Source organism: Daktulosphaira vitifoliae, unplaced genomic scaffold (genome assembly GCF_025091365.1).
Source record: "Daktulosphaira vitifoliae isolate Bord-2020 unplaced genomic scaffold, ASM2509136v1 Scaffold_4, whole genome shotgun sequence".
Lineage (NCBI taxonomy): Eukaryota > Metazoa > Arthropoda > Insecta > Hemiptera > Phylloxeridae > Daktulosphaira > Daktulosphaira vitifoliae.
In genome coordinates, this window is record NW_026099575.1 from 30,312,899 (window position 1) to 30,338,717 (window position 25,819).

Genomic DNA, 25,819 nt, shown 5'->3' on the forward strand with positions numbered 1-25,819 from the left:
TTAAAACGGTGTGTATATAATCGGATAATTAATCAATTTGTTTAAACAACAAAGGATCGCGTGTATGGTTTGTTTGACTTGGTTGTTTTACAGTCGCCGAACAGCAAACAGTCGACGATCGCTCATTGAAACGGAATAGTGGTAACATACAGTCACATTGGTATATTATTTCAAACAATAGTATGTAATAATTGTGCATATATGTATGCATAATTAGCGTGATGTAGTATAGTACTTGTCAGTAAATAGTTAAGGGTTTATTCTTACTAAATGGTTGTCAGACATATTAATTACGATTAACTATGAATCATTAGCATATTTATTATAAATAAAGCTTCCAAAAATAAAAACAAACGATTTTCCTCTTATAAATACAAAATAATTTGATTAAATTATAAAAACTTTTATTTATTTGTAGTAATTGAGAGATAGCGACTTTTGATATTATGTACACAATTAATTAATATAAGCTGAGTTACTGTTAAAAAAATTGATTGATTCGTCCAAAATTCAAACTTTATATTACTTAAATATAGTTTACAGATTAACTCTAATTTTTTTGACAATTGTGTGCATAATGCGGTATGAATACTTATAGTGAACAAAAGTCTTAATTGATGCTCAAACATATTATTAGTGATAGGAAACGATGAGGGAATAAAAATGTATTGATCTTATTCAAACGCAATTACTATCTAAAGTTATAAATATCGTGACAAATTTCTGTTGTTTCCAATTATTTCTGATGCATTTATTTATTAACGTTTACGATTCAATGATATAAATGTAATGTACTCAATTTACTTACTACAAAAGTCAAAACACATTTTACATTAAAAATCTATTGTTATTATAATATTAAGATAGTTACCCTTCAATTATTTTAGAATCTTAATAACTATTTACTGTCACTAAAGGCTGACGGTTTTGGTAGAATATTAGGTATTTGATGCTAACAAATATTTAATATAGGTTCCTTAGAACTACAAAAAAAAATTGAGATTGTTCATCCACGTTATAACTAAAATAATCTCCAAAAAGTTCCTTTTATAGTCTAATTAGTTTCTATAGTTCCTTAAATATACTTCATTTTAAAATAAACATTTTTTTACTTGTCATAAAAACAAAATTAAACAAAATGATTTTTTATCACTGCTGAACGATTATTTGAATAACAAGACTGTTTTACAACTCATATTGATTTTAATAAAAACGCAAAGACTACTACTTTAAGGAAAAAATAAAAAATTATATAATATAACGTTGTGTAAATTTCATTGAGTTTTATTATAAATTTATGTTTAATAATAAATTTCACTTTTGCTTCATTGGTTATGCGCTTGTGTTTGTTTTGTCTTTTCGCTTTATGAATTGTGCAAGTTACTACAATCTACTTAAAATTACAGAATTTTAAATCAAAATACGATAGCAGATGAATTGCATACACTTACTACAACGACGTGACGGCGATCAACAAAACCACAGGGAATAGTTTTGGTGATACATCATAAAATACTCGGAAATAATTTATTTTTTTCTTTTTTCTATATGTTTTCTACTAAAGTTTCAGTAATTGAATTATACATTTTTGACCAAAAATCAGTTTTATGTATATATATATATATCATTATTAAAGTGATTCTGATTTAAAAATTTAATCTGTATGCTACTTCTTTTGGAGATAGATTATTTTACTTTAAATTATTCGAGTTATTTTCTGGTCTAAAAGATAAATTTAAGGTAAAATATCCTAGCATATTTTAATGTTAAATATAAAATCACTTTAATATTTTAAAAGTGAAGTATACAAGATAAGTTGACAAAAGTCTTTCGCGATTTTTTGAATTCAAGATGCTCAATTCCATTAACAACACAAAAGAAATTCATGAAAAAAAAATCAATTTTCATATATTTATACAAATTCCTTGGATTCTAGAAAAATTACCTACTTTCCAACTTAACCTGAGATATATTTTTGTAAAAATAGTGAACAATTTAAAGCAAAGCTTTAAAGTTGTTTAAAATGTATAAATATTTATTTTGCCTTCGTTAATTATACAACAAGTTCTTAATAAGTTTATTATTATTAAACAAAAAATACTTTATTATCAATAATATAAAAAATAGACTATCATTTATCATTATAACAAATTATTTATACATTTTTTTTTAAATAATGGCTATTGCTTTGCATGTATATGTATTATTTTGTACATTACTGCTACATTAATTCTCCTTGTCCGACTAAGATCAAATTTCAAATGCTGAATTTGTTTACATTTTGACAAATAATTAAATAACTTGATGCCATTTTTTGAAATCGTAACAATTTATTATGGTATTACTGTAATATATTCAGTATTATTTGTTATTTAAAAAGTTAATATAACCAAATTTTTATTAATTGATTTGTGAACTTAGTAATGTGATGTTACAAATGTTATAGCTTTGGGGGGGATTTGGATGGTTTATTCCCCCCCTAAACAAAAAGTATTTCTATACTATCTGGTACAATATAAACCTACAACAAAGTTAGATAAGATTGAGACGTTCTAAAGTGTCTTAAAAAAAATTTATAAAGTCATATAATTTTTGATCCTAATTATTACCTAAGAATTGGAAAATTTTCAACTCTTCTGGGAGTATGAGATTAAATTTAATATTTTTCATATAAAAATTGCTTTATTAAAAATGTTTGTAATTTTTTATTAATACTTAAAACACTAATTTAGTTTTTTTATATAATTTTATCTAATTAAGTAGATCGTTTTAAGTAGTATAAATTGTTTTGAAAAAAAATTAAAAGGTTAACAATTTGCGATTTAACCGATTGCGTAAACGACTATTACCCAAGAAAAGTAATTGAATTTATAGTATATAAACAGCACTTGTTAAAATGTTTTTCAAGATTAACTTTTTAGCTCTCACTTGCACTAGTTGATTGAATTTTCCAGTCGTTTACAACAGTGGTCTTTGCAATCTCTAACAGTATACTTTAATAAAAAGCCATAAATTAATGTATAAAATCGATGTAATAGGTATTATGCTTCAAACTGTTGAAAATTATTTCATTGGCAAGTAACTTAAATTGCCCGTTTAATTCTAGCTACAATTAGTATACAATAAGAAAAAAAAGATTCTATTGAACTCGATTTGAAAGTAACAAATTGAAAATAAATATGCTATTGGAAATTAAAGACCATGTTAAAATAAATTTAATTAAAACTACAATGTACTATTAATCTAAGTAACGTCAAATGGCAACATTTCTAAAACTTTAAGTAATGAAAAAATACAATATTACTAAAATTAAATGTAGTGCTTAGTGATGTTGTATAAGATGCGAGATGTAGTAACATTAGTTTAACGTTACAATTATGGCCTGAAGAAATGTGTTACTGTTATTATTTTTCAATAATTTCAATATGCATAAAACTATATTTCATTGTAATTAGTATACTTATTATGATTTAATATTAATTGAACAATTTGTGTTTTATAACACTTAAACAATAAAATAAATACTTTTATAAGACTTGTTTTTAGGATTTAGGGTTGTTTCATATTTCATCTGTACATGTAATTATAAAATTGAGATGAACATTAAATATCCGAACTATATTTTTAGTAGATGAACACAAATCATATAGGTTTAAGACAAATGGTGCTATTTATTAGTGGTTGCTGATCGCGTAATCGAAAAATAAAAAATCAGCGTAGAAAAATACATAGTTTTAAATATAAAAGTTTCTGAGAATATAATTCAACCGATAAAATGTTATGTTTATTTTTTTAAATTACTTTATAAATTTAATTACATGATATAATATTAAAAACCAATTAATGTATAACCGACATTATAGCGATTTCACCTCTACAAAGTAAAGGGTTGAAATAACTTTTATTAATTATTTACTTTTTAACTTTTGTAAAAGGTCATTCACATACCACGCAAATACTAATAACATTAATAAATTAAGTCCATAAATCCAACGGTTCCAAAGGTCAAGATCACATTATTTTATCATCATTTTATTATCGTGGTAAGCAAAAGCCCATGGTCAGTTCATAACTCCCAAACGGACTTTTATATGACAGTTTATACACACACACACCGTATATGAACGTATACGTGGATATTATTACATTTTATATTTGAATACACTACGTTGAATTATTCATAATACTATAATTATCCCACACGTTTCATGAGTGACAACGATGTCGACAATAGTAAAAAAACATTCATACGTATTCATTTATCGTATTATAAAAAAGAAAAAACAGTAAAAAGGTCATTCGCATTTTTGCCATATACACCCCACAGACGCCGTTGTTTAACCGGCGACGCCACCCGGACGCCTTTCGACGTGTGCTGGTGAGTTAGACACGCAAGACGACCAGACGCCGACCAGACGGTTGGCTCTCAATGTATTAGTTTATTATTATGTACACGTTTAAAAAAAGACTAGATATGCAAAAAAATAATAGGGCTGTGTAAAACCCTTTTAGCAGTATTGTAGATAAAAATAACATCCATTGCAGTGTTCTTCTTTCACGACGACTTTTAAACACCAATTGCTTACCTACAGAGTAGCGATGAAATTCAGTTGAACAGAGTGATGGGTTCCTAATAATGAACCACACGCATAAATACAATTTTGGGAAAAAATTTGTTGATTTCTTTTATTTACATGTATTTTTAATTTATTAGCTATTAATTATATCTTAGAAACATTCTCTTTAATTTAAAGGGGTGTCAGCTTTATGTTTTTAAATGGTAACATACATAATAATTAACTTATAAAATAGATAATTATCTCATTAAGAAAGTTATAAAAAAAAATATAAAATTCAAAACTGCACAGAAATACTTTATATTTAGTAGTAGTTTTTTTCATTAGTACCATTTAGATTTTTTTCCATTAAAATACATTTTTAACTATGTTAAATAAATATATAAAAATCAGAATAATTTTATTGGCTATTCAACATCACAAGGTATTTGATGCATTTATTTACTCAATAACATGATAGTTTTATTACTCAATTGGAATTTTATGCTTTCATACAGTTGCATTATTTAGTGAAACGCAATATCTGTGTCATTGATTCTAAGATAGAATCATAAAAATTTATCTGGAATATTAAAAAAATGATTAAAAATACATTCTAAATCGTTTATATTTCAAATGTATTATTATGACTTAGTAAAAAGACACCGAATTGATGTGTAGCGCCATTTAATCTACAGTATAATACGTGTCTTTTTTTAACCATTATAAATCTGTACACATAATATGCATTCAGCGACCGAGATATTTATTACAAAACGGTTCACACTTACATCGTTATAATATTATGCATATATAAACATTTCCTATAAAGTGCCGTTTATCATTTCACCACCATCACTGGGACTACATTATGTTACATACATTATGCACTATTATTGCGCTTGTGTTAGGCGAAGATTAATTATAATCATACTATTCGAATTAATTTCAACGAACACATTATGCAGGGGAATTAATTTTATTAACTATTCAACTTAAGCGTTTTCTTCGACATTCTTAATACGGTACAAAGTGCTTAAAGTAAGAAAGAATGAATTGCATTTTACTTGTAATCGAAAAAATGATCAAAATTAAAGAAATTTTAAGATTTTTTTATAATTATTACCAACACTTTTGTTTTTGTTGCAAAATAAAACTCTCTTTTATTATGTATCATTATATCACACGCATGTTGTCTTTTTATGTTATATAGCAAAAGCTGCAAATTCAAAGCATGAACTTAATAAATAAAAAGTTTTACTACAGTATCGCGAATATATTTTTTATAGTTTTCTACCATATAGCCTACTCTATGGCATTTTAGATGACAAGACCTTATTTTATTACAAGGCGTCACGGGGGCAAAATCTCATAAAATTATTCTAAACTTCAAATTCCCCCTATTAATCCATTTACACGGACCATGAAATTATTTTAGTTCATATCAATCGTTGTAATACTATTTTTCTATAATTAGTTAAAAAAAAATATTATGAATTTTTTTTTTTTTTTTTTTTTTTTTTACGTAGTATAAGAATACTAAATATTTTATTTAATACTGTTATTATCACACTAATTTACATAAATTGGAGTGTCAGACGTGTAGAATATAATAGTGACACCCATGAATTTATATAAACTATTTAGCTTTCCGAAGTACACTTGGATCGTGATCTTTAATCGAATAACAATCATTTTTTTTATGTCACACTTTGTACCTAGATTTTTCATCTTCGTTGTTTCATACCCATTTGCAATTGGATTTATATGACATGATGTTGTCTACACACCACTACTAGCCTTTATGTCGAATTTTTGACAATAGAAACTTTATCGAGCAAAGTTGAAACTTTTACCGAATGGCAGTAAATGTAGAAAATATACGACGGAAAAAGTTTTCCCGAGAGAGTAAACTACAATACACGAAAAAATTTCAAAAGGAAATACATTACTAATGGTGCTTTTTCCAACATACATTTTTATATTTAATACTAGTAATATAACTAATATTTACACTTTTCATTTATTTCACAATCGATCATAAATAATATTATAACAAATAACTTCAACGCAAAAAATTGTCTAAATGAACAACTAAATAATTCAAATGTGAGCGAAAAAAATTGTTATGGTTCTTTACTGACTCATAACTGATTATTCAGTGTACGTCAGAAGGTTTTCTATTAATGAGTAGCTGTGAGTGACTCACTACAACCATTTTTCCTCATACCGTTTTCCGCGTTTCGTGTACAATTTTCTAATTCTCTTTCCATCTCTTACACGTATGATTCATATTAATACATAGAAACAACTACCTATGAGAACTTTGCATTGGTTATAATTCATAAGATTATTCTCTGGAAGTCATACAAGGACAAACGACATTAAATTGTATATGTAGGAGAATCGGAGTAAATCAAATTATTATTTCAAGATGTTTTACCTTCCTCTTTTTTCACCGAACCTACCCAAGTATAACACAATAACACTAAAATAATGACAAGTGTCAAGGACGAAAATATATATATGCAGAGACACAGGGATTTTTATTTTGCTTAAAGTAGATATGAACAAAAATCTGCACTCATGCCGCGTTCTTTAACCTTTTTCATGAGCTTTAGAAGATAAAACTCGCTCTTATGCCCCCATTCAATTAAAAAAACGTCGTACCTTTATCAAATATGGCATGAACTTAATAATATAATATGAAATATGTGAACGTTAAGTCATATGAATGGTGTAAACATATTAAACCCTAATCGTATTTCAACCACATACAACGTTTTTTATCAGATAAATGTATAAGAGATTGTAGTAAAAATTGCTCCCATTATAAGATGGTTAATTAAAAATACCATTTTTATCATAACATGTCATAAGTTATGTTATCTAATTTATAAAATTAGTTTTGTTTAAAGCCTTAAAACGAAGACCATCAAGATAATATTATTAGGTATTCTTAATTTTACTCAGTTTGTATTTAATTGGTTAGCATAATGGTTCATTAGTAATGTATTGAATACATAATGTTCAACAAGAGACAAAACAATTAGTCAGTATTATTAAAATTAGTTTCGCGTGTGATACATTTAGCTAATAAGTGACTATCAACCAACGTAGGTTTCTATGATATTTGCAAAGGTATTAATTAATAACAAGTAAATTAATTTACATACATTTGTTCGTGTTTTTTTTTTTGCTTTATAAATGCTAATTAAGCAATCGAGTTAATTGAAATTATAATCAGTTAAAATTAAAATGTGTAACTATCTTTATATTTTTAACTAAGTGCAATATATCCTATTTATTATAGAACTATTATAAAACTATATTTCGTATTAAATCTCCTACTTAATGATAAACGATTTTTTTTTTTATCAAATAGATAATAAAACCTATTCAAATGTCAATAAATTTTCAATGAACAAATAAAAACTAATTTTTTAATAATACAGAATAGAGTATCAATTAATATTTTATTCCTACTTTAATGGAATTTTAAAATTCTATTAAAGTAGGTCATGTTTAGTGACGATATGAAAAATATAATATGACAAACCTATGGACATTCGTCTACAGGAAAATGCAATTTAATACAGCTCATAAACATTTAACGACCTCTAATAAAGTTTTTCAATGTTTATAAACGCGAGAACTCATATAAATATATTATATAGACGGTGTATTTAAAATGTGTAATTACCCTATTACAAATAATTCGCACAATAGTAACTGCGCTTGATTTTAACAACTAAGCTCCAATATCCTTTACATGTGAAACTGAGTAGAGGTATTTAATCTCGAACAACTTTTCTCTAGTGATTGATCATCTATTGCCTTGAATGAAGGCCAGTCGATTTCTTGTGGAGAAATTACAGCTAGTATTGCTGTGTGTGTATTTGTTAACAGTGAAAACGCCGAGTTCGATCCAAAGTGGTATTGTTTAGGATCGCGGCAGATAAATGAAATTCTGGGCCCAGTTTATTGTGGTGAATAGGTCTAACTTGATAAATGTTTGTCGGCTATCTGGTACTGCACGAAGCTCATGTATGCGTAATATGTAAGTAGAACACATCTATCCCGTAAGTGTGCATAATATGTGCGGTGCTAACGTATGTGGCGAAGAAATGTTAGGAGGTTAGAGAAAAAAGCTTATAAAATATATAAACATGACCAAGTGTAGGATGTCGGCGAGACGCCTGCTAAATGATTCATGACGAGCAATCACTTTGCGACGTAAATATATGTATATAAATACATGATAAACAACAGCCTATACACACACACACACACACACACATATATATATATCTTATTATATCTACTTGCCGCAGCAGCTTTTTATCCTTCTCCATCATGCACCTTTACTTCCATATTCACTCATCTTAGTCTTATACAACAGCTAATATGCTTTCTCCCCAAGGCATATGGTAAGTTTTCGTTAAGAAAATGCGTTTCTTGCTACACCAACAACATCTGTACAAAACGGAAAAATTCTACAACATTTTTCCCACAGACACTGTGGTTTATTGTCGCGTACAACAAAATACTTACGCTTCAGGATAAACAACAAACAAGATAAGATTGTTTGTTTACTTAGAATATTATACATAGATAGATTTGCCTGTTTATGGCCAACTTTTTTAAAATAACATCGTTAAAACGACTATACAGAGTGATCGGTTTATCATAAACTACTCAATTAATCGCAAAATAAATAAAATATTAAAAAAATCATTTTTGATTTTTTTAGTCACATATAATCCTTGAACTTTTTAGTATATTCTTTTACATCAATAATATTTTTTTTCTATTTTTCTTTTTCTTCAGTCATTTTTTTATTTGCTGAGCAAATTTATAATTTAAGAAAAAAAATTCATTGTATCACATTTATCTACTATACTTCCTTTACGGGGTCTAGTACTAAACGATTTGCTTCAGAACAAGAGTAGTTTATTATGCACCTGATGACTTTAATTGCTATAATTTATACAAACAAAACTCTCTTCGAATCGTTTTTGCAGATAGGCTCTGTACGTGTCTACCCTCACAACAAACTTTCCAAGCAGTTTTTCCCAAACTCATAAAGTATATTAACTATTCAGTAGTACTTTCCGAAACGGTTTCGATAGCAATTAAAGACCTATTCGTTCTTAAGAAGTTTGCGTTTGTGGTAGCAGTGGTAACTTTGCTTTTTAGATTATTTTTTGTTGAATAGGAAAACAAAAATGATAAAAGAGCCTAAAAAATACATAAAACACAGTTATGAGGAATAAAAGTATATCTTCTTGACACTTGTATACACATATATAAAAATGAACGACGGTCTTATCTAATATCATCGAATGAAATCTAATTCGAAAATATCGTGTCCAAAGGTCGGTGGACGTATCGAAATCACCCACAAATACCAAACATGACTTTCATTAAATTCATCCTCTCTCTCTATAACAACATTATCCATCGGAATCCTTTTAAATTCTGACATTATATATATATTGCTGTATGTGAAATCAAAAATACCACTTTTTTTTATCCTACCTTGAAGATTAATTAATGAAGATTTTTCATCGATGTAGGAATCAGAAACCAATCATATTAATGAAAATTATACAGGAATCAAAATTCATTATAAAATAAAAATAATAAAAATTAAGTGGATTAAACTGTTAAAAAATAATAATTTGGATCTTTTAAATTCATATATTATAAGGAATATTTTATAGTTTTGAAAGTTGACAGATTGAACTTAATAATTAACCCAAAAATGATTATAGACCAGCTGAATTTATCATTTTAATGATTTAATAATACAACAACCTTAAAATATGTTATTGCTAAAAAATAAAACAAAATAAATTTCAATACTTAATTTCGAGGAAAACTCAAATATAATACAGATCACTGCTACATGAAAGCTAAAACCTCTGTAAAAAGAGATTAAATTTAAAATATCAATAATATATTGCCATGGATTCAGAAATTTAGCTGACTTCCTTACTAATATAAACGGTAATGTTCAGAACGTGGGTAGTGAACAAAGTACGAGTAACTATCATCAAATTATGTGGTGACTGGCGAGACATGTTAAGTGCGTTTTCTTAATAAACAAGCTTATACGTTAATTCTATAGACAGCAGCAAGTGGTCATGAATGCGCACACGTATGTAATAAGAATTTTACGATCGTTGTTCGGACCATGAGGGATGGTTGGGTTACTTAAAAGAATTAAAACTACTGCGGTTGTGAGTAATTGTGGTTCTAGAGGCGTCAATGGTGTTTGTTAAGTGATTGTCCTTCGTCTATATAAACTAAAAACCACTGAAGAAAAAAATTATACATACACACACACATCAGATGCTACTGGTTTGTTTTATTCATTTCGACGTCATGTGCTTTTTTATACACTTTTCATGTTCTCTGTTCGTTGACCTGATTATATTTAGAGCCCAGCAATATTTGAAGACTGGGTGCTGCAAAAACGTTGGTTCAATATAAATTAACTACTCGGTGTGCACATGAAAAGCGTGTGCCGATGACACAACAATTAAAGTGCAAATTAACAGAGACGACAGGCGGGTGAACAATGATAACAACGAAGGGAAAATACGAGTACACCAAACGTACGTGAGTACCAATAATAATTTTGCTGAGAAGAAGTGAAGGTTTCAATAAAGATATAATGGATGGACAAACAACAGTCATCGTATCATTGTAAATGTACGTATATAGTTATAATTAAAATGTACAGTTTTTCCATTTAACGCCATAAAATTAATTTTTAGATGCTATTTCAGTCTCAGCACAAGCATAAAAATTTACTAGATATTTGCCAAGGAATACAAAGTATTCAACCATAACATATTAACATTTTACTCGTACAAAAAATCGTTGAAGACAAAATAAAAATAAATGAATTGATGTAAAGTATTTAATATTATTTTTTAAGTGGGAGAAGTATGGGTAAAGTTAATAGTGTTTATGTCTCAATATGTAAATGTCATAAATAAATGTTGCCCCAACTTAGCACCAAAACAATTTCAAATAACCCAATCCGACATCTAAAACAAATATGATGTAAATAACTATTATATATCAACTAAAAAAAATCAAGAAAAAATAAAAAAAAGTACGATCAATCATTGATCTCAATAATAAAGTTATAATAGTCTAATTAAAAAAAAAATTAGATCCAGCATAGTGGATAGAGTAAAGTGAATAGTTACAATTTACCCGATTAAATCTATTAGTTAAGCTAAAATCATTACAGAAATATCTATTAATGAGATTGGTTAAAGAAATCCTAGTCAAAAACACATTTATAATTTTACTTCCAATATCTTACATTTTTTATCATCTTTATAGTTAAATAACACCCAAATAAACTAAAATACGTCGTTTTGTTAAATATCAAGAAAATCGAATTTATACGACTTTTATCAAAGAGTTATATGAAAATTACAACTAAAATATAATTTAACTCGAATTTAAATACGAATAATGTACTTTTTATGAAACAGAAGTATTTTATTTATATTCCATTCAATAATTTAATAAGACCGTAGCATGAGAAGGAGAATAGGTTGTTAAGCTTCAGTTGTATTTATACTAAGGATACAAAATTTAGAAATATATGATCATCTATTCCAGAAAATACGCGTAAAAAGATTTTATAGGCAAATAAAATTTTAAATAGCTACAAGCATATTATCTAATAGATATGATTCCGAGTACCACAGTATACACGCACAAAACCAATAAGTATAATATAAGTAGTTTTATGCAATTTTATCATAAGACCATAATACGGTTGATGTGTATGGTTCTATATGTAAAAATGGGGAAATTTTAAATATATTTTTTAGAAAATTGCATAAGTTTTTATTTCAAACTCACTTTTTATATGATAGAAACATATATATGGATCATAAAATCTCAATCTAAAATATATTTGATAAATAATTTAGTAGAAAAAATTAATTTACAATTACCTCATCGTTTACATTTCCCCTTATTATAAAATTACAAATTTTTAGTCGGTCAAATACGGTATGTGGTTTTCAACCCTTAATAAAGAAAATTACATGTATAGATGAATAGCTACCAAGTAGAACATTTAAGAATATACAAAAATTATCTTACAGGTTTATACCAGGAAAAAAACCAAGTACCATTTTCAAAAGAAGTTTTATTAAAATTAAAAAATTAAGAATATCTAAGTACGGCAAAAAAACTTGGTAATTACATTAAAGCTATAAACCGCTAACAAACCATGGTGTAATTAATAATAGACGGGAAAAAATTAATTTACCTTTTGCGGTCTCGTCTTTGATGAAATAAACTGCAAAAGTCTAATTTGCTGTATCGGTGTTTTATTGCTATACTCAACACATCCTAACAAAATACTAACGAAATCGTGACGATTTGCACATGAAAAAAAAGTTAAGTAAAACTTACACGAATGGAAAAATACAATATCCAAGAAACTTTATACAGTTTGTTTAGTAGAAATCCATCCGACGTGACATAAGTAAAAAACGTTTTGACTTTTTTAATCAGTATAACGGTTATAATTGTGTCGAGGTAACCAGAATAAAGAGTAAATATTGAATATTGGACCGATCCTAAAATGGATTTTTTACTCCCGAGGTATAGAACAGAGGAGACAAAAAATAGAACGAAAGAGACAGGCAAGTAAACACGTACACGTGATATAATATGTGATATACCTACTCTATAAAATTCCGAATTGATTTTAACGTTTAAAAACCAATATTTGCACGTCATCAGGCCGCATGAATTTTTATTATGGTCAAACGTGCGGTAAAAGTGTAATACTTTCAGTATTATTTTTAGCAATTCGGTTGATAATGAAAAAAATAACATGGAGTGCACTTACAGGCTTGTAGTCATGCCAATCAACATATGGACATCCAATACAATTTAATTGGCATGTATTATGCGAACAGAATATAATTTGTTTTGCAATCGTTTTGCAGTACAATTAATTTAATCGATATCGCCTGGATTAATTCAATAGAATTCCTAGAAAAGTACTGGAACCAAAAAAATTAATGCGAAACGTCTAATTTACACAGCTGTTGAACAATCGACAAAATACAGTCAATTCATTTGATTATACTTAAAAAAAAAAAAAAAAACATCATACATCACGCACTTGAAAGCATGACATGATTAATAAAATTAAAAAAACATATTTTTGTACATGGAATTTATAACACTGGCGGCTTCCCTATTCAAAAACGGCAGTAGCAATGGATTAATCAGATTATAGGTTGTATAAATCTACTCACAATTAGGGTGGAATAACAGCGATTTGGATTATATTCTGTAGTAGTTTGAATATTTAAATCCTCGAAAATTAAACACGTTTCAAATGACTAGTGGACAAAAATATATTTAATTATAAATAAAAATACAAAGAATGAAATACAAGAAATTTGTCACATATGTAATCATTTTTTTTATATTATAACAAAGTTTCGAATTTTTACAAAATAAGCAAAATATTTAGGTGCATTTTTTTTGGTCCGAATTCAGATAACCTAATAAAATGTTTGTGATTATTTCCTCTTTTAATTTACCTCAAATGTCTGATAGAACTTGTTACAGTATAACGGGTGTTATTTTCATGATGAGATCGTCGTGTCACTAACACACAACTGCCAATACACAGAGTAATGTATACTGTGTACAATAGTGTGACGTCTGAGGAGTCGTTCGTTTTAGACCCTTAAACGTCATTGTTGAAAGGCAGAAGGGTCATTTCGTTAAGTAAAAATCAACATAGAATGACAAATATTTAATGACGTACATCCGCTGACACTGTCCTCAAAAGCATCGATACCGAAGGTGGTGGTGTATGCTTACCACATTATGCCTTCTTACAGTCTAATAAACGTACACATGGCCCGTACGATGTGACATTCGCAGTGTAACATAAATGTACGAATATAACGTTATAATTATGTTGATATATAAGTCTAAAGATCGCAATGTTATTGGGGTGTATGCTCATTCAAGAATAAAGCAATAAAACATAACGCGGAAACGCCCCATTAAAGTATGAATGGCGGCGTTTCTACTGAGCGCCGTCCAAAGTTTAAAAACGAGTTTAATATACTTCAGTGGACCACTTAAATAATATTATGGAAATAAGAGCGTAATAAATATAACAAAAATATATACTCTGGTGAAAAAGAGTAGATCATCTAACGGTTCTTTATTTATTTACAATGTATTCGACTACATTAAATAAAAATGTATAATTTTGGTGAAAAAATAAAAATTGAGTTAACTTTTAAAGGCATTCTTTAACTTGAAAAATAAGATATTTTATTTTATTTAAAGTGCTCAAAATTACATAAGTAATCGACATTTTTTAGTAAAACAAACTATGAAAATAACATACGCGAAACAAAAGACAAACATCTAATGAAATTTGATTAACTATTAAGTATTCAGCCTTTAAAATCACTTAGAATCAGGAATTCTAGAAAAACGTTTTATGCTCAATAGAGTAACCTATTGTGCACACAGAACTAATTAAATTATAAGAATATGATAAATTTTAGACGCTGTATTGCTGTTTAAAAACCGACCATATTACATTTTATATTAACGTAATAGTTAATAAAATGTACTTTTAAAGTTATTAAAATACAGCAATTGTATTATAGTGTCACTGTACGAGTTATATCACATAATGAAATTTCTTATTTTAATCAATTTCACTAGAACTGTCTCGTGAGAATACATTTTATAACAAACGCCAAGAGCTGTGTTTAATACTGTCAAAACATTTCCATAGGAATTATGAAAGTTAATGGCTGAACAAAATAAAAAATATGAACAAAATTGGCACAAGGTACTGAGGAAAAGCTGATGGCTGTTACTGCAGTGTTTGAAGTAGTGGCGATTCTTAATTGTAGCAGCACCCAGGGAATTTATCCGCATTTATGAATATATACCATTTATATCGTTAAATGGTACAAATTTATTTATTTGAACAGCAAACAGGTGATGTATTCAACAAATGTGAACATATCAGTCGTTGCTGTCAGTAATATTGTTCATCATGCGTAATAAAAAAGTAAAAAAACCGGAATAATAACAATAAAAAAAACATTTCAATTCGTGCTAAACCCTACTACGTAGCTCGTTTTGCATGTAATTTCATTATCCTTCCCTAACGATTTTTTTAAACTCGGCTACAGGGCGTATACTACTTAAAAAACTATGGCTTTTTTGCGAAAGGGATGAAAAAATTGTTTTAATGGTGTGATAAAAGCTAAGAGAGAGAATGAACATTCGGATTTCCAATTTGCAATTCTGTTTGTTTTTCTCGTTTTTGTTAACGAAGCTCTTTGCGTTATCTCCAAACAAGTCTCGTTTTGCACAGTAATAACCTAAACATATATAGTAAATATATTTGTACTCGCAAATGTTATGTATGAATAACGGCGATTGCAATTAAAAAATCTTTGATGTAATGTATGTTTTAATAGTGACCGATGGTGGCATTGCCTATTAATTGGCCGAGCGCGTGCTGCACATCTGTAATAGATCGTAGAGTATTCATATTCAACTATTCGGCAAATTGCCGAGGCTAAATCGGACATATATATATATATATATATTTTAACTCTTTATGATGTATAATAATATCGCAGCATAGACTTCAACCACAGCAATCGTGCTGACCTCTTAATAAATTATTTACTTTCATTGATGTACAAAGATGTGACGTCACCGTCGATTACGTACTCATCGTAATATATTTAACGTCAAGTGTCGTGGCGCATACAAGTAGTAGGTGGATGCATATGAACAGAAAGTGAACATTTTCAATGTTACTATAACTGATAATTAATATTGTTACATTGTGGAGTTATCCTAAATTAACAGAATTTAAATTGAATAAAGGAGTTAGTTGAAATTAAAAATATATTGAAAATATTAATTTAAAAGTATAAGATAACTATAACTTAAAAAGCCACAAAAATGACTAAAAATCGCGTATACGTATTTCGGAAACAATGTTACCATCCTAAGCGCTAAACACTTACTGAAAGTATGACTGTCAACATAATAGCAGTACTAGGGTAACATAACAAGTAAACGAACACTGCCAGTGAACGAATGGTGTTCGATAACTGAGTTTTTAACTAAAAAACAGTCTAATCCAATTGTAACAATTAGTTGTTAGTAGATTTTTGAATAAATAAAATATCTAAATTAAGCGCTACTGCAAAATTACAATTTTTAACACAATATCCTCAGCTGTCCATTCAATAGGAAATGCCAATTTTTAATAATAAATTAAAATTTTTGTGTTGGCTAGTTTTAAATATTTTTACATTATCGTTATACAGAATTTTGGAGATGACAAAAATTTACTAACTTTATAAGTGTGGCATCAAAATACAAATTTATAAATAACTTTAAAAGATAAAAAATGTTTAACTGATCATTCATTGGTAAAGTCAATCTATTTGACAATAATTTCAGTGAGACTCCAAAACAAAATTTATATCTGTAGCATACACACCAGCATTGCGTATTATGCTGTTGATTAACCTTCTCATCCACAGTGCAATTGCCCTATTCAACATCTACCCACGTGAGACATCATTTCAAATGAAAACTTTTCTCGTTACAAAAATGAATCGTAATTAAATTACAAAAACGATGGTCGCGTAAGAGATATAATGTACATAAAATAGAGTAGGGAAATCGAAAATCCCGCATATACAATTACCGTAAAATCCAACATGGGTGGTGTGAGACAATCTATTTCATTCTAAACCCAATTTCACGTGACCCCTTAAGCATATAAATGATTGAATGATACATCGCGATTACTTAGTTTAATTTTTTTTTATTACAATATAATAGACAGAACATAATAACGTTTTTTTAAATCAAATTGAAAAAATATACTACAATTATAAAAATAATAACTGTAGCTTCAATAAGGATTGGATCAAATTAAACATTTTTATCTTTTTTAATACGATTAATAAAGCGCTGCAATGCGGATAAAGTTAGACAGATTTACGTTTGTTAACTGAATGGAATATGTCTCTAATGAGGGCGGCTCTCTATAGTGCAGATATTTCCGACAATCGTTTGGGGAGCATTGAATTTATAGTTTTTATTTTTTTAATTCAAATAGTATGCTAATTGATAACATTTTAGTTAAAAGAACGCTATTGCTTTGTTGTTTCCATTAGCTATATTTACCTTAAAGTATTACTTTCGAAATACTCAAGTATTAATTTATGATGTATTTCAGCCATACTTAAATTAATGATACACCGCAGTATGGTTTAGATTTATGTTTTTTTACACTATTACTGTGTTCACAAAACTTATTGTTATTGGCACGAAACAAAGTTTTAAAGATATCTTGAAGTATTATCAACAGATTGTGGTGACAAAGTTTGTTTTGTATTTGTTTTTATTATAATAATCAGACAATTATTCATGACAAAAAAAAAAAACCTTTGAACTGTGTGCGCCATGTGCATGTATAATTAACTTTATTCAGAAATTTTCCATCGAAAATATGCACCAGAATTTGGTAGTTTATCATACCAACCCAACTTTTTTAAACCCATAACTGTGTGTTAAGGATTACGTACCTTTGCCAAGGAATAAATTTTATTTTTTCCAACACAAAATTAAGAAAAAAAGTTTTTCTTATTTATTCATCTTGCACGTTCTTATAAGTTATTTAAACGCAGGGAATACGTTATGATAAACAATCGCTTTTTTTTTAATACTTCAATTTTAATTAAAGCTGTTCATGATCATCAGATTTAAGAAAATATCATTAATATTCTCACACGTTACAATATACTTGCATACATCACTTTGTTAGTAAATATAAACTGGTGAATTTATAATCAGTGAATACAAATTTAGTTCATTAACAAAAAAATAATTAAAAATCCTTTAATCAAACCGATATTTTGAATTTCAAATAATCCTTTAAATTTTGGAGCAATATTTTTAATAAAAGACATTAAATATAAATAAATTATACAAATATCTACTAAGTGTAAACATATGAATTCGTTACATGCAATCCCACTTGTTTAGCTATTTACCTTTAATTTTCTTCAATGTTTTAAATTTCTTAGATATAACAGTAAATGTAAAAATATTTTTGTAACTATTAAGCTATTATTTTGTTAACATATAGTTCAATATAACCCCTTAAATAACTGAAACAATTTTCACTAGAGAACTTAGTTTTATTTTAATAAAACGTTGAATATTGTCGTTTAACATTTCAATTTGTTAACATTTATAAGTAGAAAATTTCTGATTTTTAAACACCGCTTTATATTTAAAAACTACAGTAGAGATAACCTTTTGTGAGTACATATTTTAGTAAGTATATATGTTTTATAATAATATTAATACGCAAGTAAAATATATGTCTAAATACACACCAAAAGCATAACCAAATTTTCTACTATTACAAAAAACAAAGAGCGTACAATAGCTATGGATCTTTGCAAGAATGCTTTGTCATATGACCAATTAGTGCGCATGATAAAAATGCACATAGTCACTACGAACGGCTGACCGTGAAATACTCCTCGGGTGGTGCACCCATATATTAAATATATTATTATTATTATTAATACACTACCAGTTTGATATACCAGCAGCAGTGCTATTTACATGACACGGAATAATTACATTAGCGGAATGTGACCTTAGAAATAATCATATTGTCCGGAACCGCTCAGGAACGTTGTTATTATACAATAGGTATACATTTCCGATATGCCGCATGCATATCACACTGCGTCCACGAATGAACTGCAACCAAAATTTTTTTAATAGAAGTGGCAACGTCGACGTTGACAGTATAAATGAATGCTAATGTAAAGTTTATTGGCTGCTTCCGGTATCTTACTCGTTAGCGTCCCTTGGTGGGTTTTAAACGTTCTCGTCACAGCAATCCCTTCGTGTATTTGCCAAAAATTAAACGACAGCAAGTTATTTTCTAAAGAATGTTAAATAAACGAAATTTTTAGAAATGAGTTAACCAAATGTAAAGTGAACCTTTCGAGAAACATTTTTTGCTCTCGGCGTCGTTCTTTTCTGAGGATCGTCGAAAGGTGAAAAGCAAAAAGGATGTAGAAAGCATCTCACGGGTTATAGTGGTAATGCATTGCTATGGCAAAGAGCAATGTGACGGTTGACTGGTTTTTGGGAAGTCTAGGTGCATGCAATTTCCTGGCAGGATTTCGGTTTCAATTATCTATAAGCGATTGAAGTATTAAAAGAAAAAACCGCGAGTAAGTTATGTGAGCTTTTAAGTGACTCGTGCCAAAAACTTTTTGTTCGCCTGTTCATTAAATTTGAAAACTTTACTGCGTTCAAATGGCGTTTAAATATAAATTGATAATATACGCAAAAACTAGCCAACATAGTAATTAATATTAGTACGCCTATGTTTTATTATACTTGAACTATTATGTTGGAGAAGCAGGATGTTTTAACAAAAGAGCCAATATACAAGAAGAATTACGAACTTCAAGAATGAAGAAACAGAGTTTACTGTGTTAACAATCCGAATAACATGCTTATTGCTGTATTTCAAAATCATTTTGTTCATTATTAAAGGATTTTATAACATGGAAAAATGAAATACCTCCGTTCATTTTAAAAGTACACTATTATACTTTATCCGATTAGTATCTAAAAACAATCTTCTTACAAACAATTTCTTTTGTTCATTTACCTGTAACAAACAAATAGAATTTTTATTAAAAAATCATCGTTTACTTCATAAAAGCAGCGAGTATGTATTTTTCGAATACAGTATATGTAATTAAGACGACAATTTATTTACATAAAAGAGTCTAACCACATTTTACTTGCAAACAAAATTGCTAAATACTTTTTAAACAATAGAGAAATTGGGCCGATTGTAAAACAATTTGTTTGTCGTGTATTATAAAAACAAACATTATTATTAATCTAGAATAAGAAGCTTTTATAGTCGCGTAGGCATTGCAATAAGTACACGGCATACCACTGAAGTATCATTAAGACATAAAACGCTCAATTCGTGTTAGCTGTGAGTATGCAACATACATGATATTATCTTATAAATATTCTAATATAAACCTGTAGCAATGCGTGGCGACACGAGAGATATGGATTATAATGAATGAAAATATTATACTGTATCGTCAAAAGACACTTGTGTACAGACAAAAAACTTTAATGAGTAGACGAGTTCGTAATCAACAAAACACTAGAAAATAGGAATAATACAACGTAATCTTCTTGTCGTAGTTTTTACAGTACATAGTTATTGTTTGTGTAATATTGATGATTTTTCACAGAAAATTTTTTGAAACGATATGATACACCGCGTTAAAAATAAATTATGAGATTATACTGCCAAGTTACATTTTATGCTTAGCCACAGTAAACAGTCTTATCATTGAAATGATTTTTTTTTTAACTTTGCGTGGAGTATGACTAAGTATTTCAAGAACCATAAAAAAAATCATTGAACACAAAATCGACGACGTAGTTAAAGCTAAATTAGTGTGCAATCTATTTTCTTAAAAACCATACATACCATAAGATTCAAAAAGCCAAATTCACCAAGTAATATTTAATATATAGACAACAGCTATTTCCCGATAACCGTTTTGTTTTTTTTTTTCATTACAGTCTGCTGACGTTACTGTAGCCTTTGGCTGTATGCAATCGTATAAACGGAAGAGTAAATTTAATATAAATTTATTTGATTGGAATAGTCTGAGGCTTGCGAATGACGACAATGGCTTCCCCAAGGTAACAATCGGTAAACAATGATGTCTCTATGCCACCACACATACACTGAAGCAGTAGATCTAAAACATACCCGCGGCTGCCCCTTGAGAACGCAATGTTTGAATGAGAGTTTTTGTCGAAGTAAATGTAATCTGTAGACCAAACAAAGTACAATCGCCACACGACTTTTTTCTATACGTATACATATAAATATTATTGTAAAGACTGCATTTTAATTGGATAAGTCCTGTGGAATTGATATTTTGAATTTTAGGAATTTTGTGTTAAAAATCACATATGAAAACACCGGAATCCGTAATAATGTATAGTTTCCCTTTGTTCGACAAATATAAAAGTTAGTTTACTTAGTATTAAATATATTATATTACATGACACACGCTCTGAACTTTTGAACGTAATGATTTCATTTGCCCTATTATATTTAAAAAAAATTCTAGTTCATCAATATATTGTCAATTTTTGATTTATAGCAGTTATTTTTATAACTTTTTTATAGAAATGTATGAGCTTTAACATTTTCACTTTTTATTTATTCTTATTCACTTGTGCGATGTTTCAGATATCTTAAAATGTCACGTTTTCCTAGTAATGATATACACTACACTATAACGTGTTCAAAAACATATTTCCTATATTGTCTAAATTGAACTTTTCAAGAGTAACACACGTCTGTCATTAGTACGCCATTTAAGTTGTTAACGTAAAAAGGTACAAAAAAAGAAAAAAATTAATACTAATATCGTGCTAAAAAATTGATATTTCAGTTTTATATTTTGAAAATAGAACATTACAAAAATGGAATGTTTAAAAATATAATGCTTTTTAACAATTATATATGCATAATTATCATGGTGAAGTTGATGCTTATAAATAAAAAGGTTTATATGACATTATTGTCGAAAATGAGTTAAGAATATTTAAATGTCAAAATGACAATTTTCTATAAAAAAGAGCGGATTATCGTATTTTTATTTTTATAATTAAGTTTTTTTAAAAATAACTCTCGCTGCTTAACGATTTAAATTCAACAACATACACCTCTATTTTCAATTTACTAAAATGTAGTTTATGGCCTTTTTGATTGGAAAATTCTATGTAAATAATGTTTTCTAACATGTTCAATTATCTAAAATTTATATTGAAATGTATACATTTTATTATATGATATAGCAAATTGTACCATTGGAATTACACATAAAACACTAATTTCCTAATTGATATATTTAACTAAAAGTCCAAACTATAATATTGAGTGAAATCATACAGTACATCAGTATAACGACTATATTAATATAGCTCATAATTTGCTTCAACTTGGTCTTTCGTCTTCTATATAGTTAGTTTATTTCCTACATGATGAATCATTTGACCCTATCACATAACAAAATTGTAATTAGCCGTTTTTTGTTCAAAGTTCGAAATTCAACATAGTTATCATAATCTACTTTATTAGATATTGTTTACTATAAACAAACAAAACTAAATTTTTACATTCCTGTATTTTTTAATATTATTAATTTTAAATGTATTAAAAGTTTGGAGATCTAAAATTATAATAATAATATTTTATCATTTTTAATAATAAAGACAAAAATAGTTTCAGTTAAAATGTAAAAAAAAATTATATTATTGTTTTACTTAGATATTTATTGAATAAAAACATTAATAGATAAGCTATGCAATCTTTAGAGTTGAATTAAAATAATTTCTTTGAAAAATACTGGGTCAATGAATTGGACTATTCAACTATTAGATCATTCTTTCACAATCAATTCAAAAAATTAAAATTAATATACTTTCATTAAACTATAATTAATCTCTTTTTGATAACCAAATTCCTTATTATACAATGGCAATTAATAATAGCATGTGGCCTTTTTAAGTTTTAGCTCATCGATTATCGATAGAATTTTAGAAGTAATTCAATCTAATTTTGATTTTTCATATAAACGTTGTTTTACAAAGTATAAAAATATCTATATAAATTTGACTTAAAACTATAACTATAAAAGTTATATTAAGTTTTATGTTTAGAATAAAATAAAAAATATATAAGTCATGATAGCGTTATAATTTATGTGTAAACTGTAAGTACAAAATACACAAAAAATGTCTACACAAGTCAGCTTAATCACGAATATTAACCAAAACACTGTGAACAATACAACCAAATTTTTTTGATATTATAGAGAATATGATTTTGTAATGTCAAAAAAAAAAAAGAAAACTAAACGGTGTTTACATCTACACTGTATTTTTATGTAAAAAATAAAGCTATTAATATTCGAACGTCGATTGCAAAGCTCTTATCTGATATATATTCGATTTTGTTTGAGCTTTGAAAATTGCATAGCGTTACCTATACTTATTCGCTATAGGTTTCGATGGAAACGTACAGATAACTCTCCAATATAGAACAAAAAACAAATACATCTAATGTCACCGATTGTAGAACCTTTGATTTCGTTGTACATAGCATACCAACCAATGGAGCGGCATGATTGTGATTTATTGTCTTTTTTTCCCCCTAAGCAAGTAACGTAAGACGAAGGAATATACGTTTGCGGGGAGTGATTGGTAGGGGAAAGCTACAAATCTAATGTGATAACGCGTCGCGGTAGGGTTACTTTTGTGGTAGCTAGGACGTTTCTGGGCCAAAGGGATTTATTATTGTGTTTGGCAATGTTGGGACAGTGGTTTCCCTCATAAAGCGATGTTCCCAGTACACGAGTCCGTGTTGTTTCATCCCATTAATGCTGATCAGAGGAGCAAAGTTGGAAATTAAAATTGACACGCGATTAACAACCAGCATATAGCATAGATACATGTCATGATCCATGATAACATTATTCATAGTAGTCTTTATTGCAGCAATATCCTAGTCCATTGATCTTGTGCACAAGATACATTTGAGTATAGATCATATATGATCTTTATCCTACATCGATCCTCTTGTAAATGAAATAATTCCAAAAACAACACTGGTCAAAATTTTGACAACTCCAAAATGTTCTATTGTACAGCAAATGTCACGAGTAATAATTTAAATGAACAGCTATTTTTCCACACATGCAAATACTATTTATTAATCAGAGATAAAATTATTAGTGATGAGCAACGATTTCATTTCGCACATCGATATTTGTTGGATTTGAACGATATCGTTATGTTAAAAACATAGTTTTTCTAACAACTTTCAAGTCGTGAAAAGGCTCAAAATCTTTTTTAAATTTTAAAGTGATAGTTACCAATAGTTTTCATCTTAAGCTTTTAGAAATTTTATTCATATATATATTTAATATAAAACAATAATGTAACGCATTTTTTAATATAAAGCTAATGAATTATTCAAATGAGTTCAGATAAACAATTGAAATTATTTTACTAAAGGAGAGTATAATATTTTGCCATAGTGACATTAAATTGAAAATTTATAAAAAAAAATACTTTGTGTTATGATATTTGAATATAACGTTGTATCAAACCATTAAATTTCAATTTTGATATCGAACTCTTTTCCTGATGTCGATATTGTATCAAAATATCAATGTCTTTGCTCAACACTAAAAATTCATTTGAGCACACAGAGACGTTTTGCGAATTTTTTTAAATATACAAATGTAATTATTTCTATTTGTTTAGTAGCTTATATAGCAACAATTAAGATTAACACTTTTATTTTATTATTTGGTGAATTATCGCGTGTTTTTGTTATTATTACAGTTTATAACAAATCACAATAATAATGAAGCGTTCAAGTTTTAATAACAATAACAAATTTTGATGAAACTAAGGAAAGATAGGAATTCAAATACACAATATCACATTAAGTGGAAAAATATTTATTTAAAAATAAAATATCAAAAACATTTGATAACTTTTTACCATAAAGTGGTCCCTCGAGTATTTTAAAACGAGTTAAAACCGAATTTAATATAAGCCAAGACCATCAATAAACATTCAATATCTGTTAAGTGTACTTTATAACGACTACGTTAAGTTCAAAAGTTTCAAACTGAAACGGAAACACTAAACAACATGAATAAAATGATTTAATTTGATATATCATGTAGGCGTTTTATTTATTTCGTCTTTAAATAGTACAATATGTATTGCTATTTTAGTCGATTTCAAACATTTGGAATGCATATACAAAAGCATCAAATGAAAATAATATTTATCGTGCACCCTTTATGACTGCCTCCAGTTGGAAGTGCATATTACAGAAACGAAAAGACTTGTTTGAATAACCCCCGTTTCTGGTAAATAACAATAAGTTGGCAGTCACTCTAATCCGACAGCTTATATGAGCACTAAGTCGAAACTCAGGATCAAAACAATATCACACAAGCACGTGTTAAGCTTATCCAAGGGTTTCTTTCTGTGTAATCCATACAGGTATACAC

At 27.9% G+C, this 25,819-nt stretch overlaps 1 protein-coding gene across 3 annotated transcripts in view; it reads right to left on the reverse strand.

Annotated features, from left to right (window-relative positions):
- The window catches only part of LOC126906159 (Krueppel-like factor 6), a 108,834-nt gene that overhangs the window by 62,423 nt on the left and 20,592 nt on the right, over positions 1–25,819 (reverse strand). Inside the window, exon 1 of one of the 3 annotated variants that reach the window (XM_050686489.1) lies at positions 20,254–20,278. The exons of the other annotated variants lie outside the window; for them this stretch is intronic. Within the exon in view, the coding sequence (XP_050542446.1) occupies positions 20,254–20,263 (10 nt within the window). The 5' untranslated portion in view covers positions 20,264–20,278. Of the gene's footprint in view, positions 1–20,253; positions 20,279–25,819 lie in introns of those variants that run through there. 3 annotated transcript variants of the gene reach the window in all.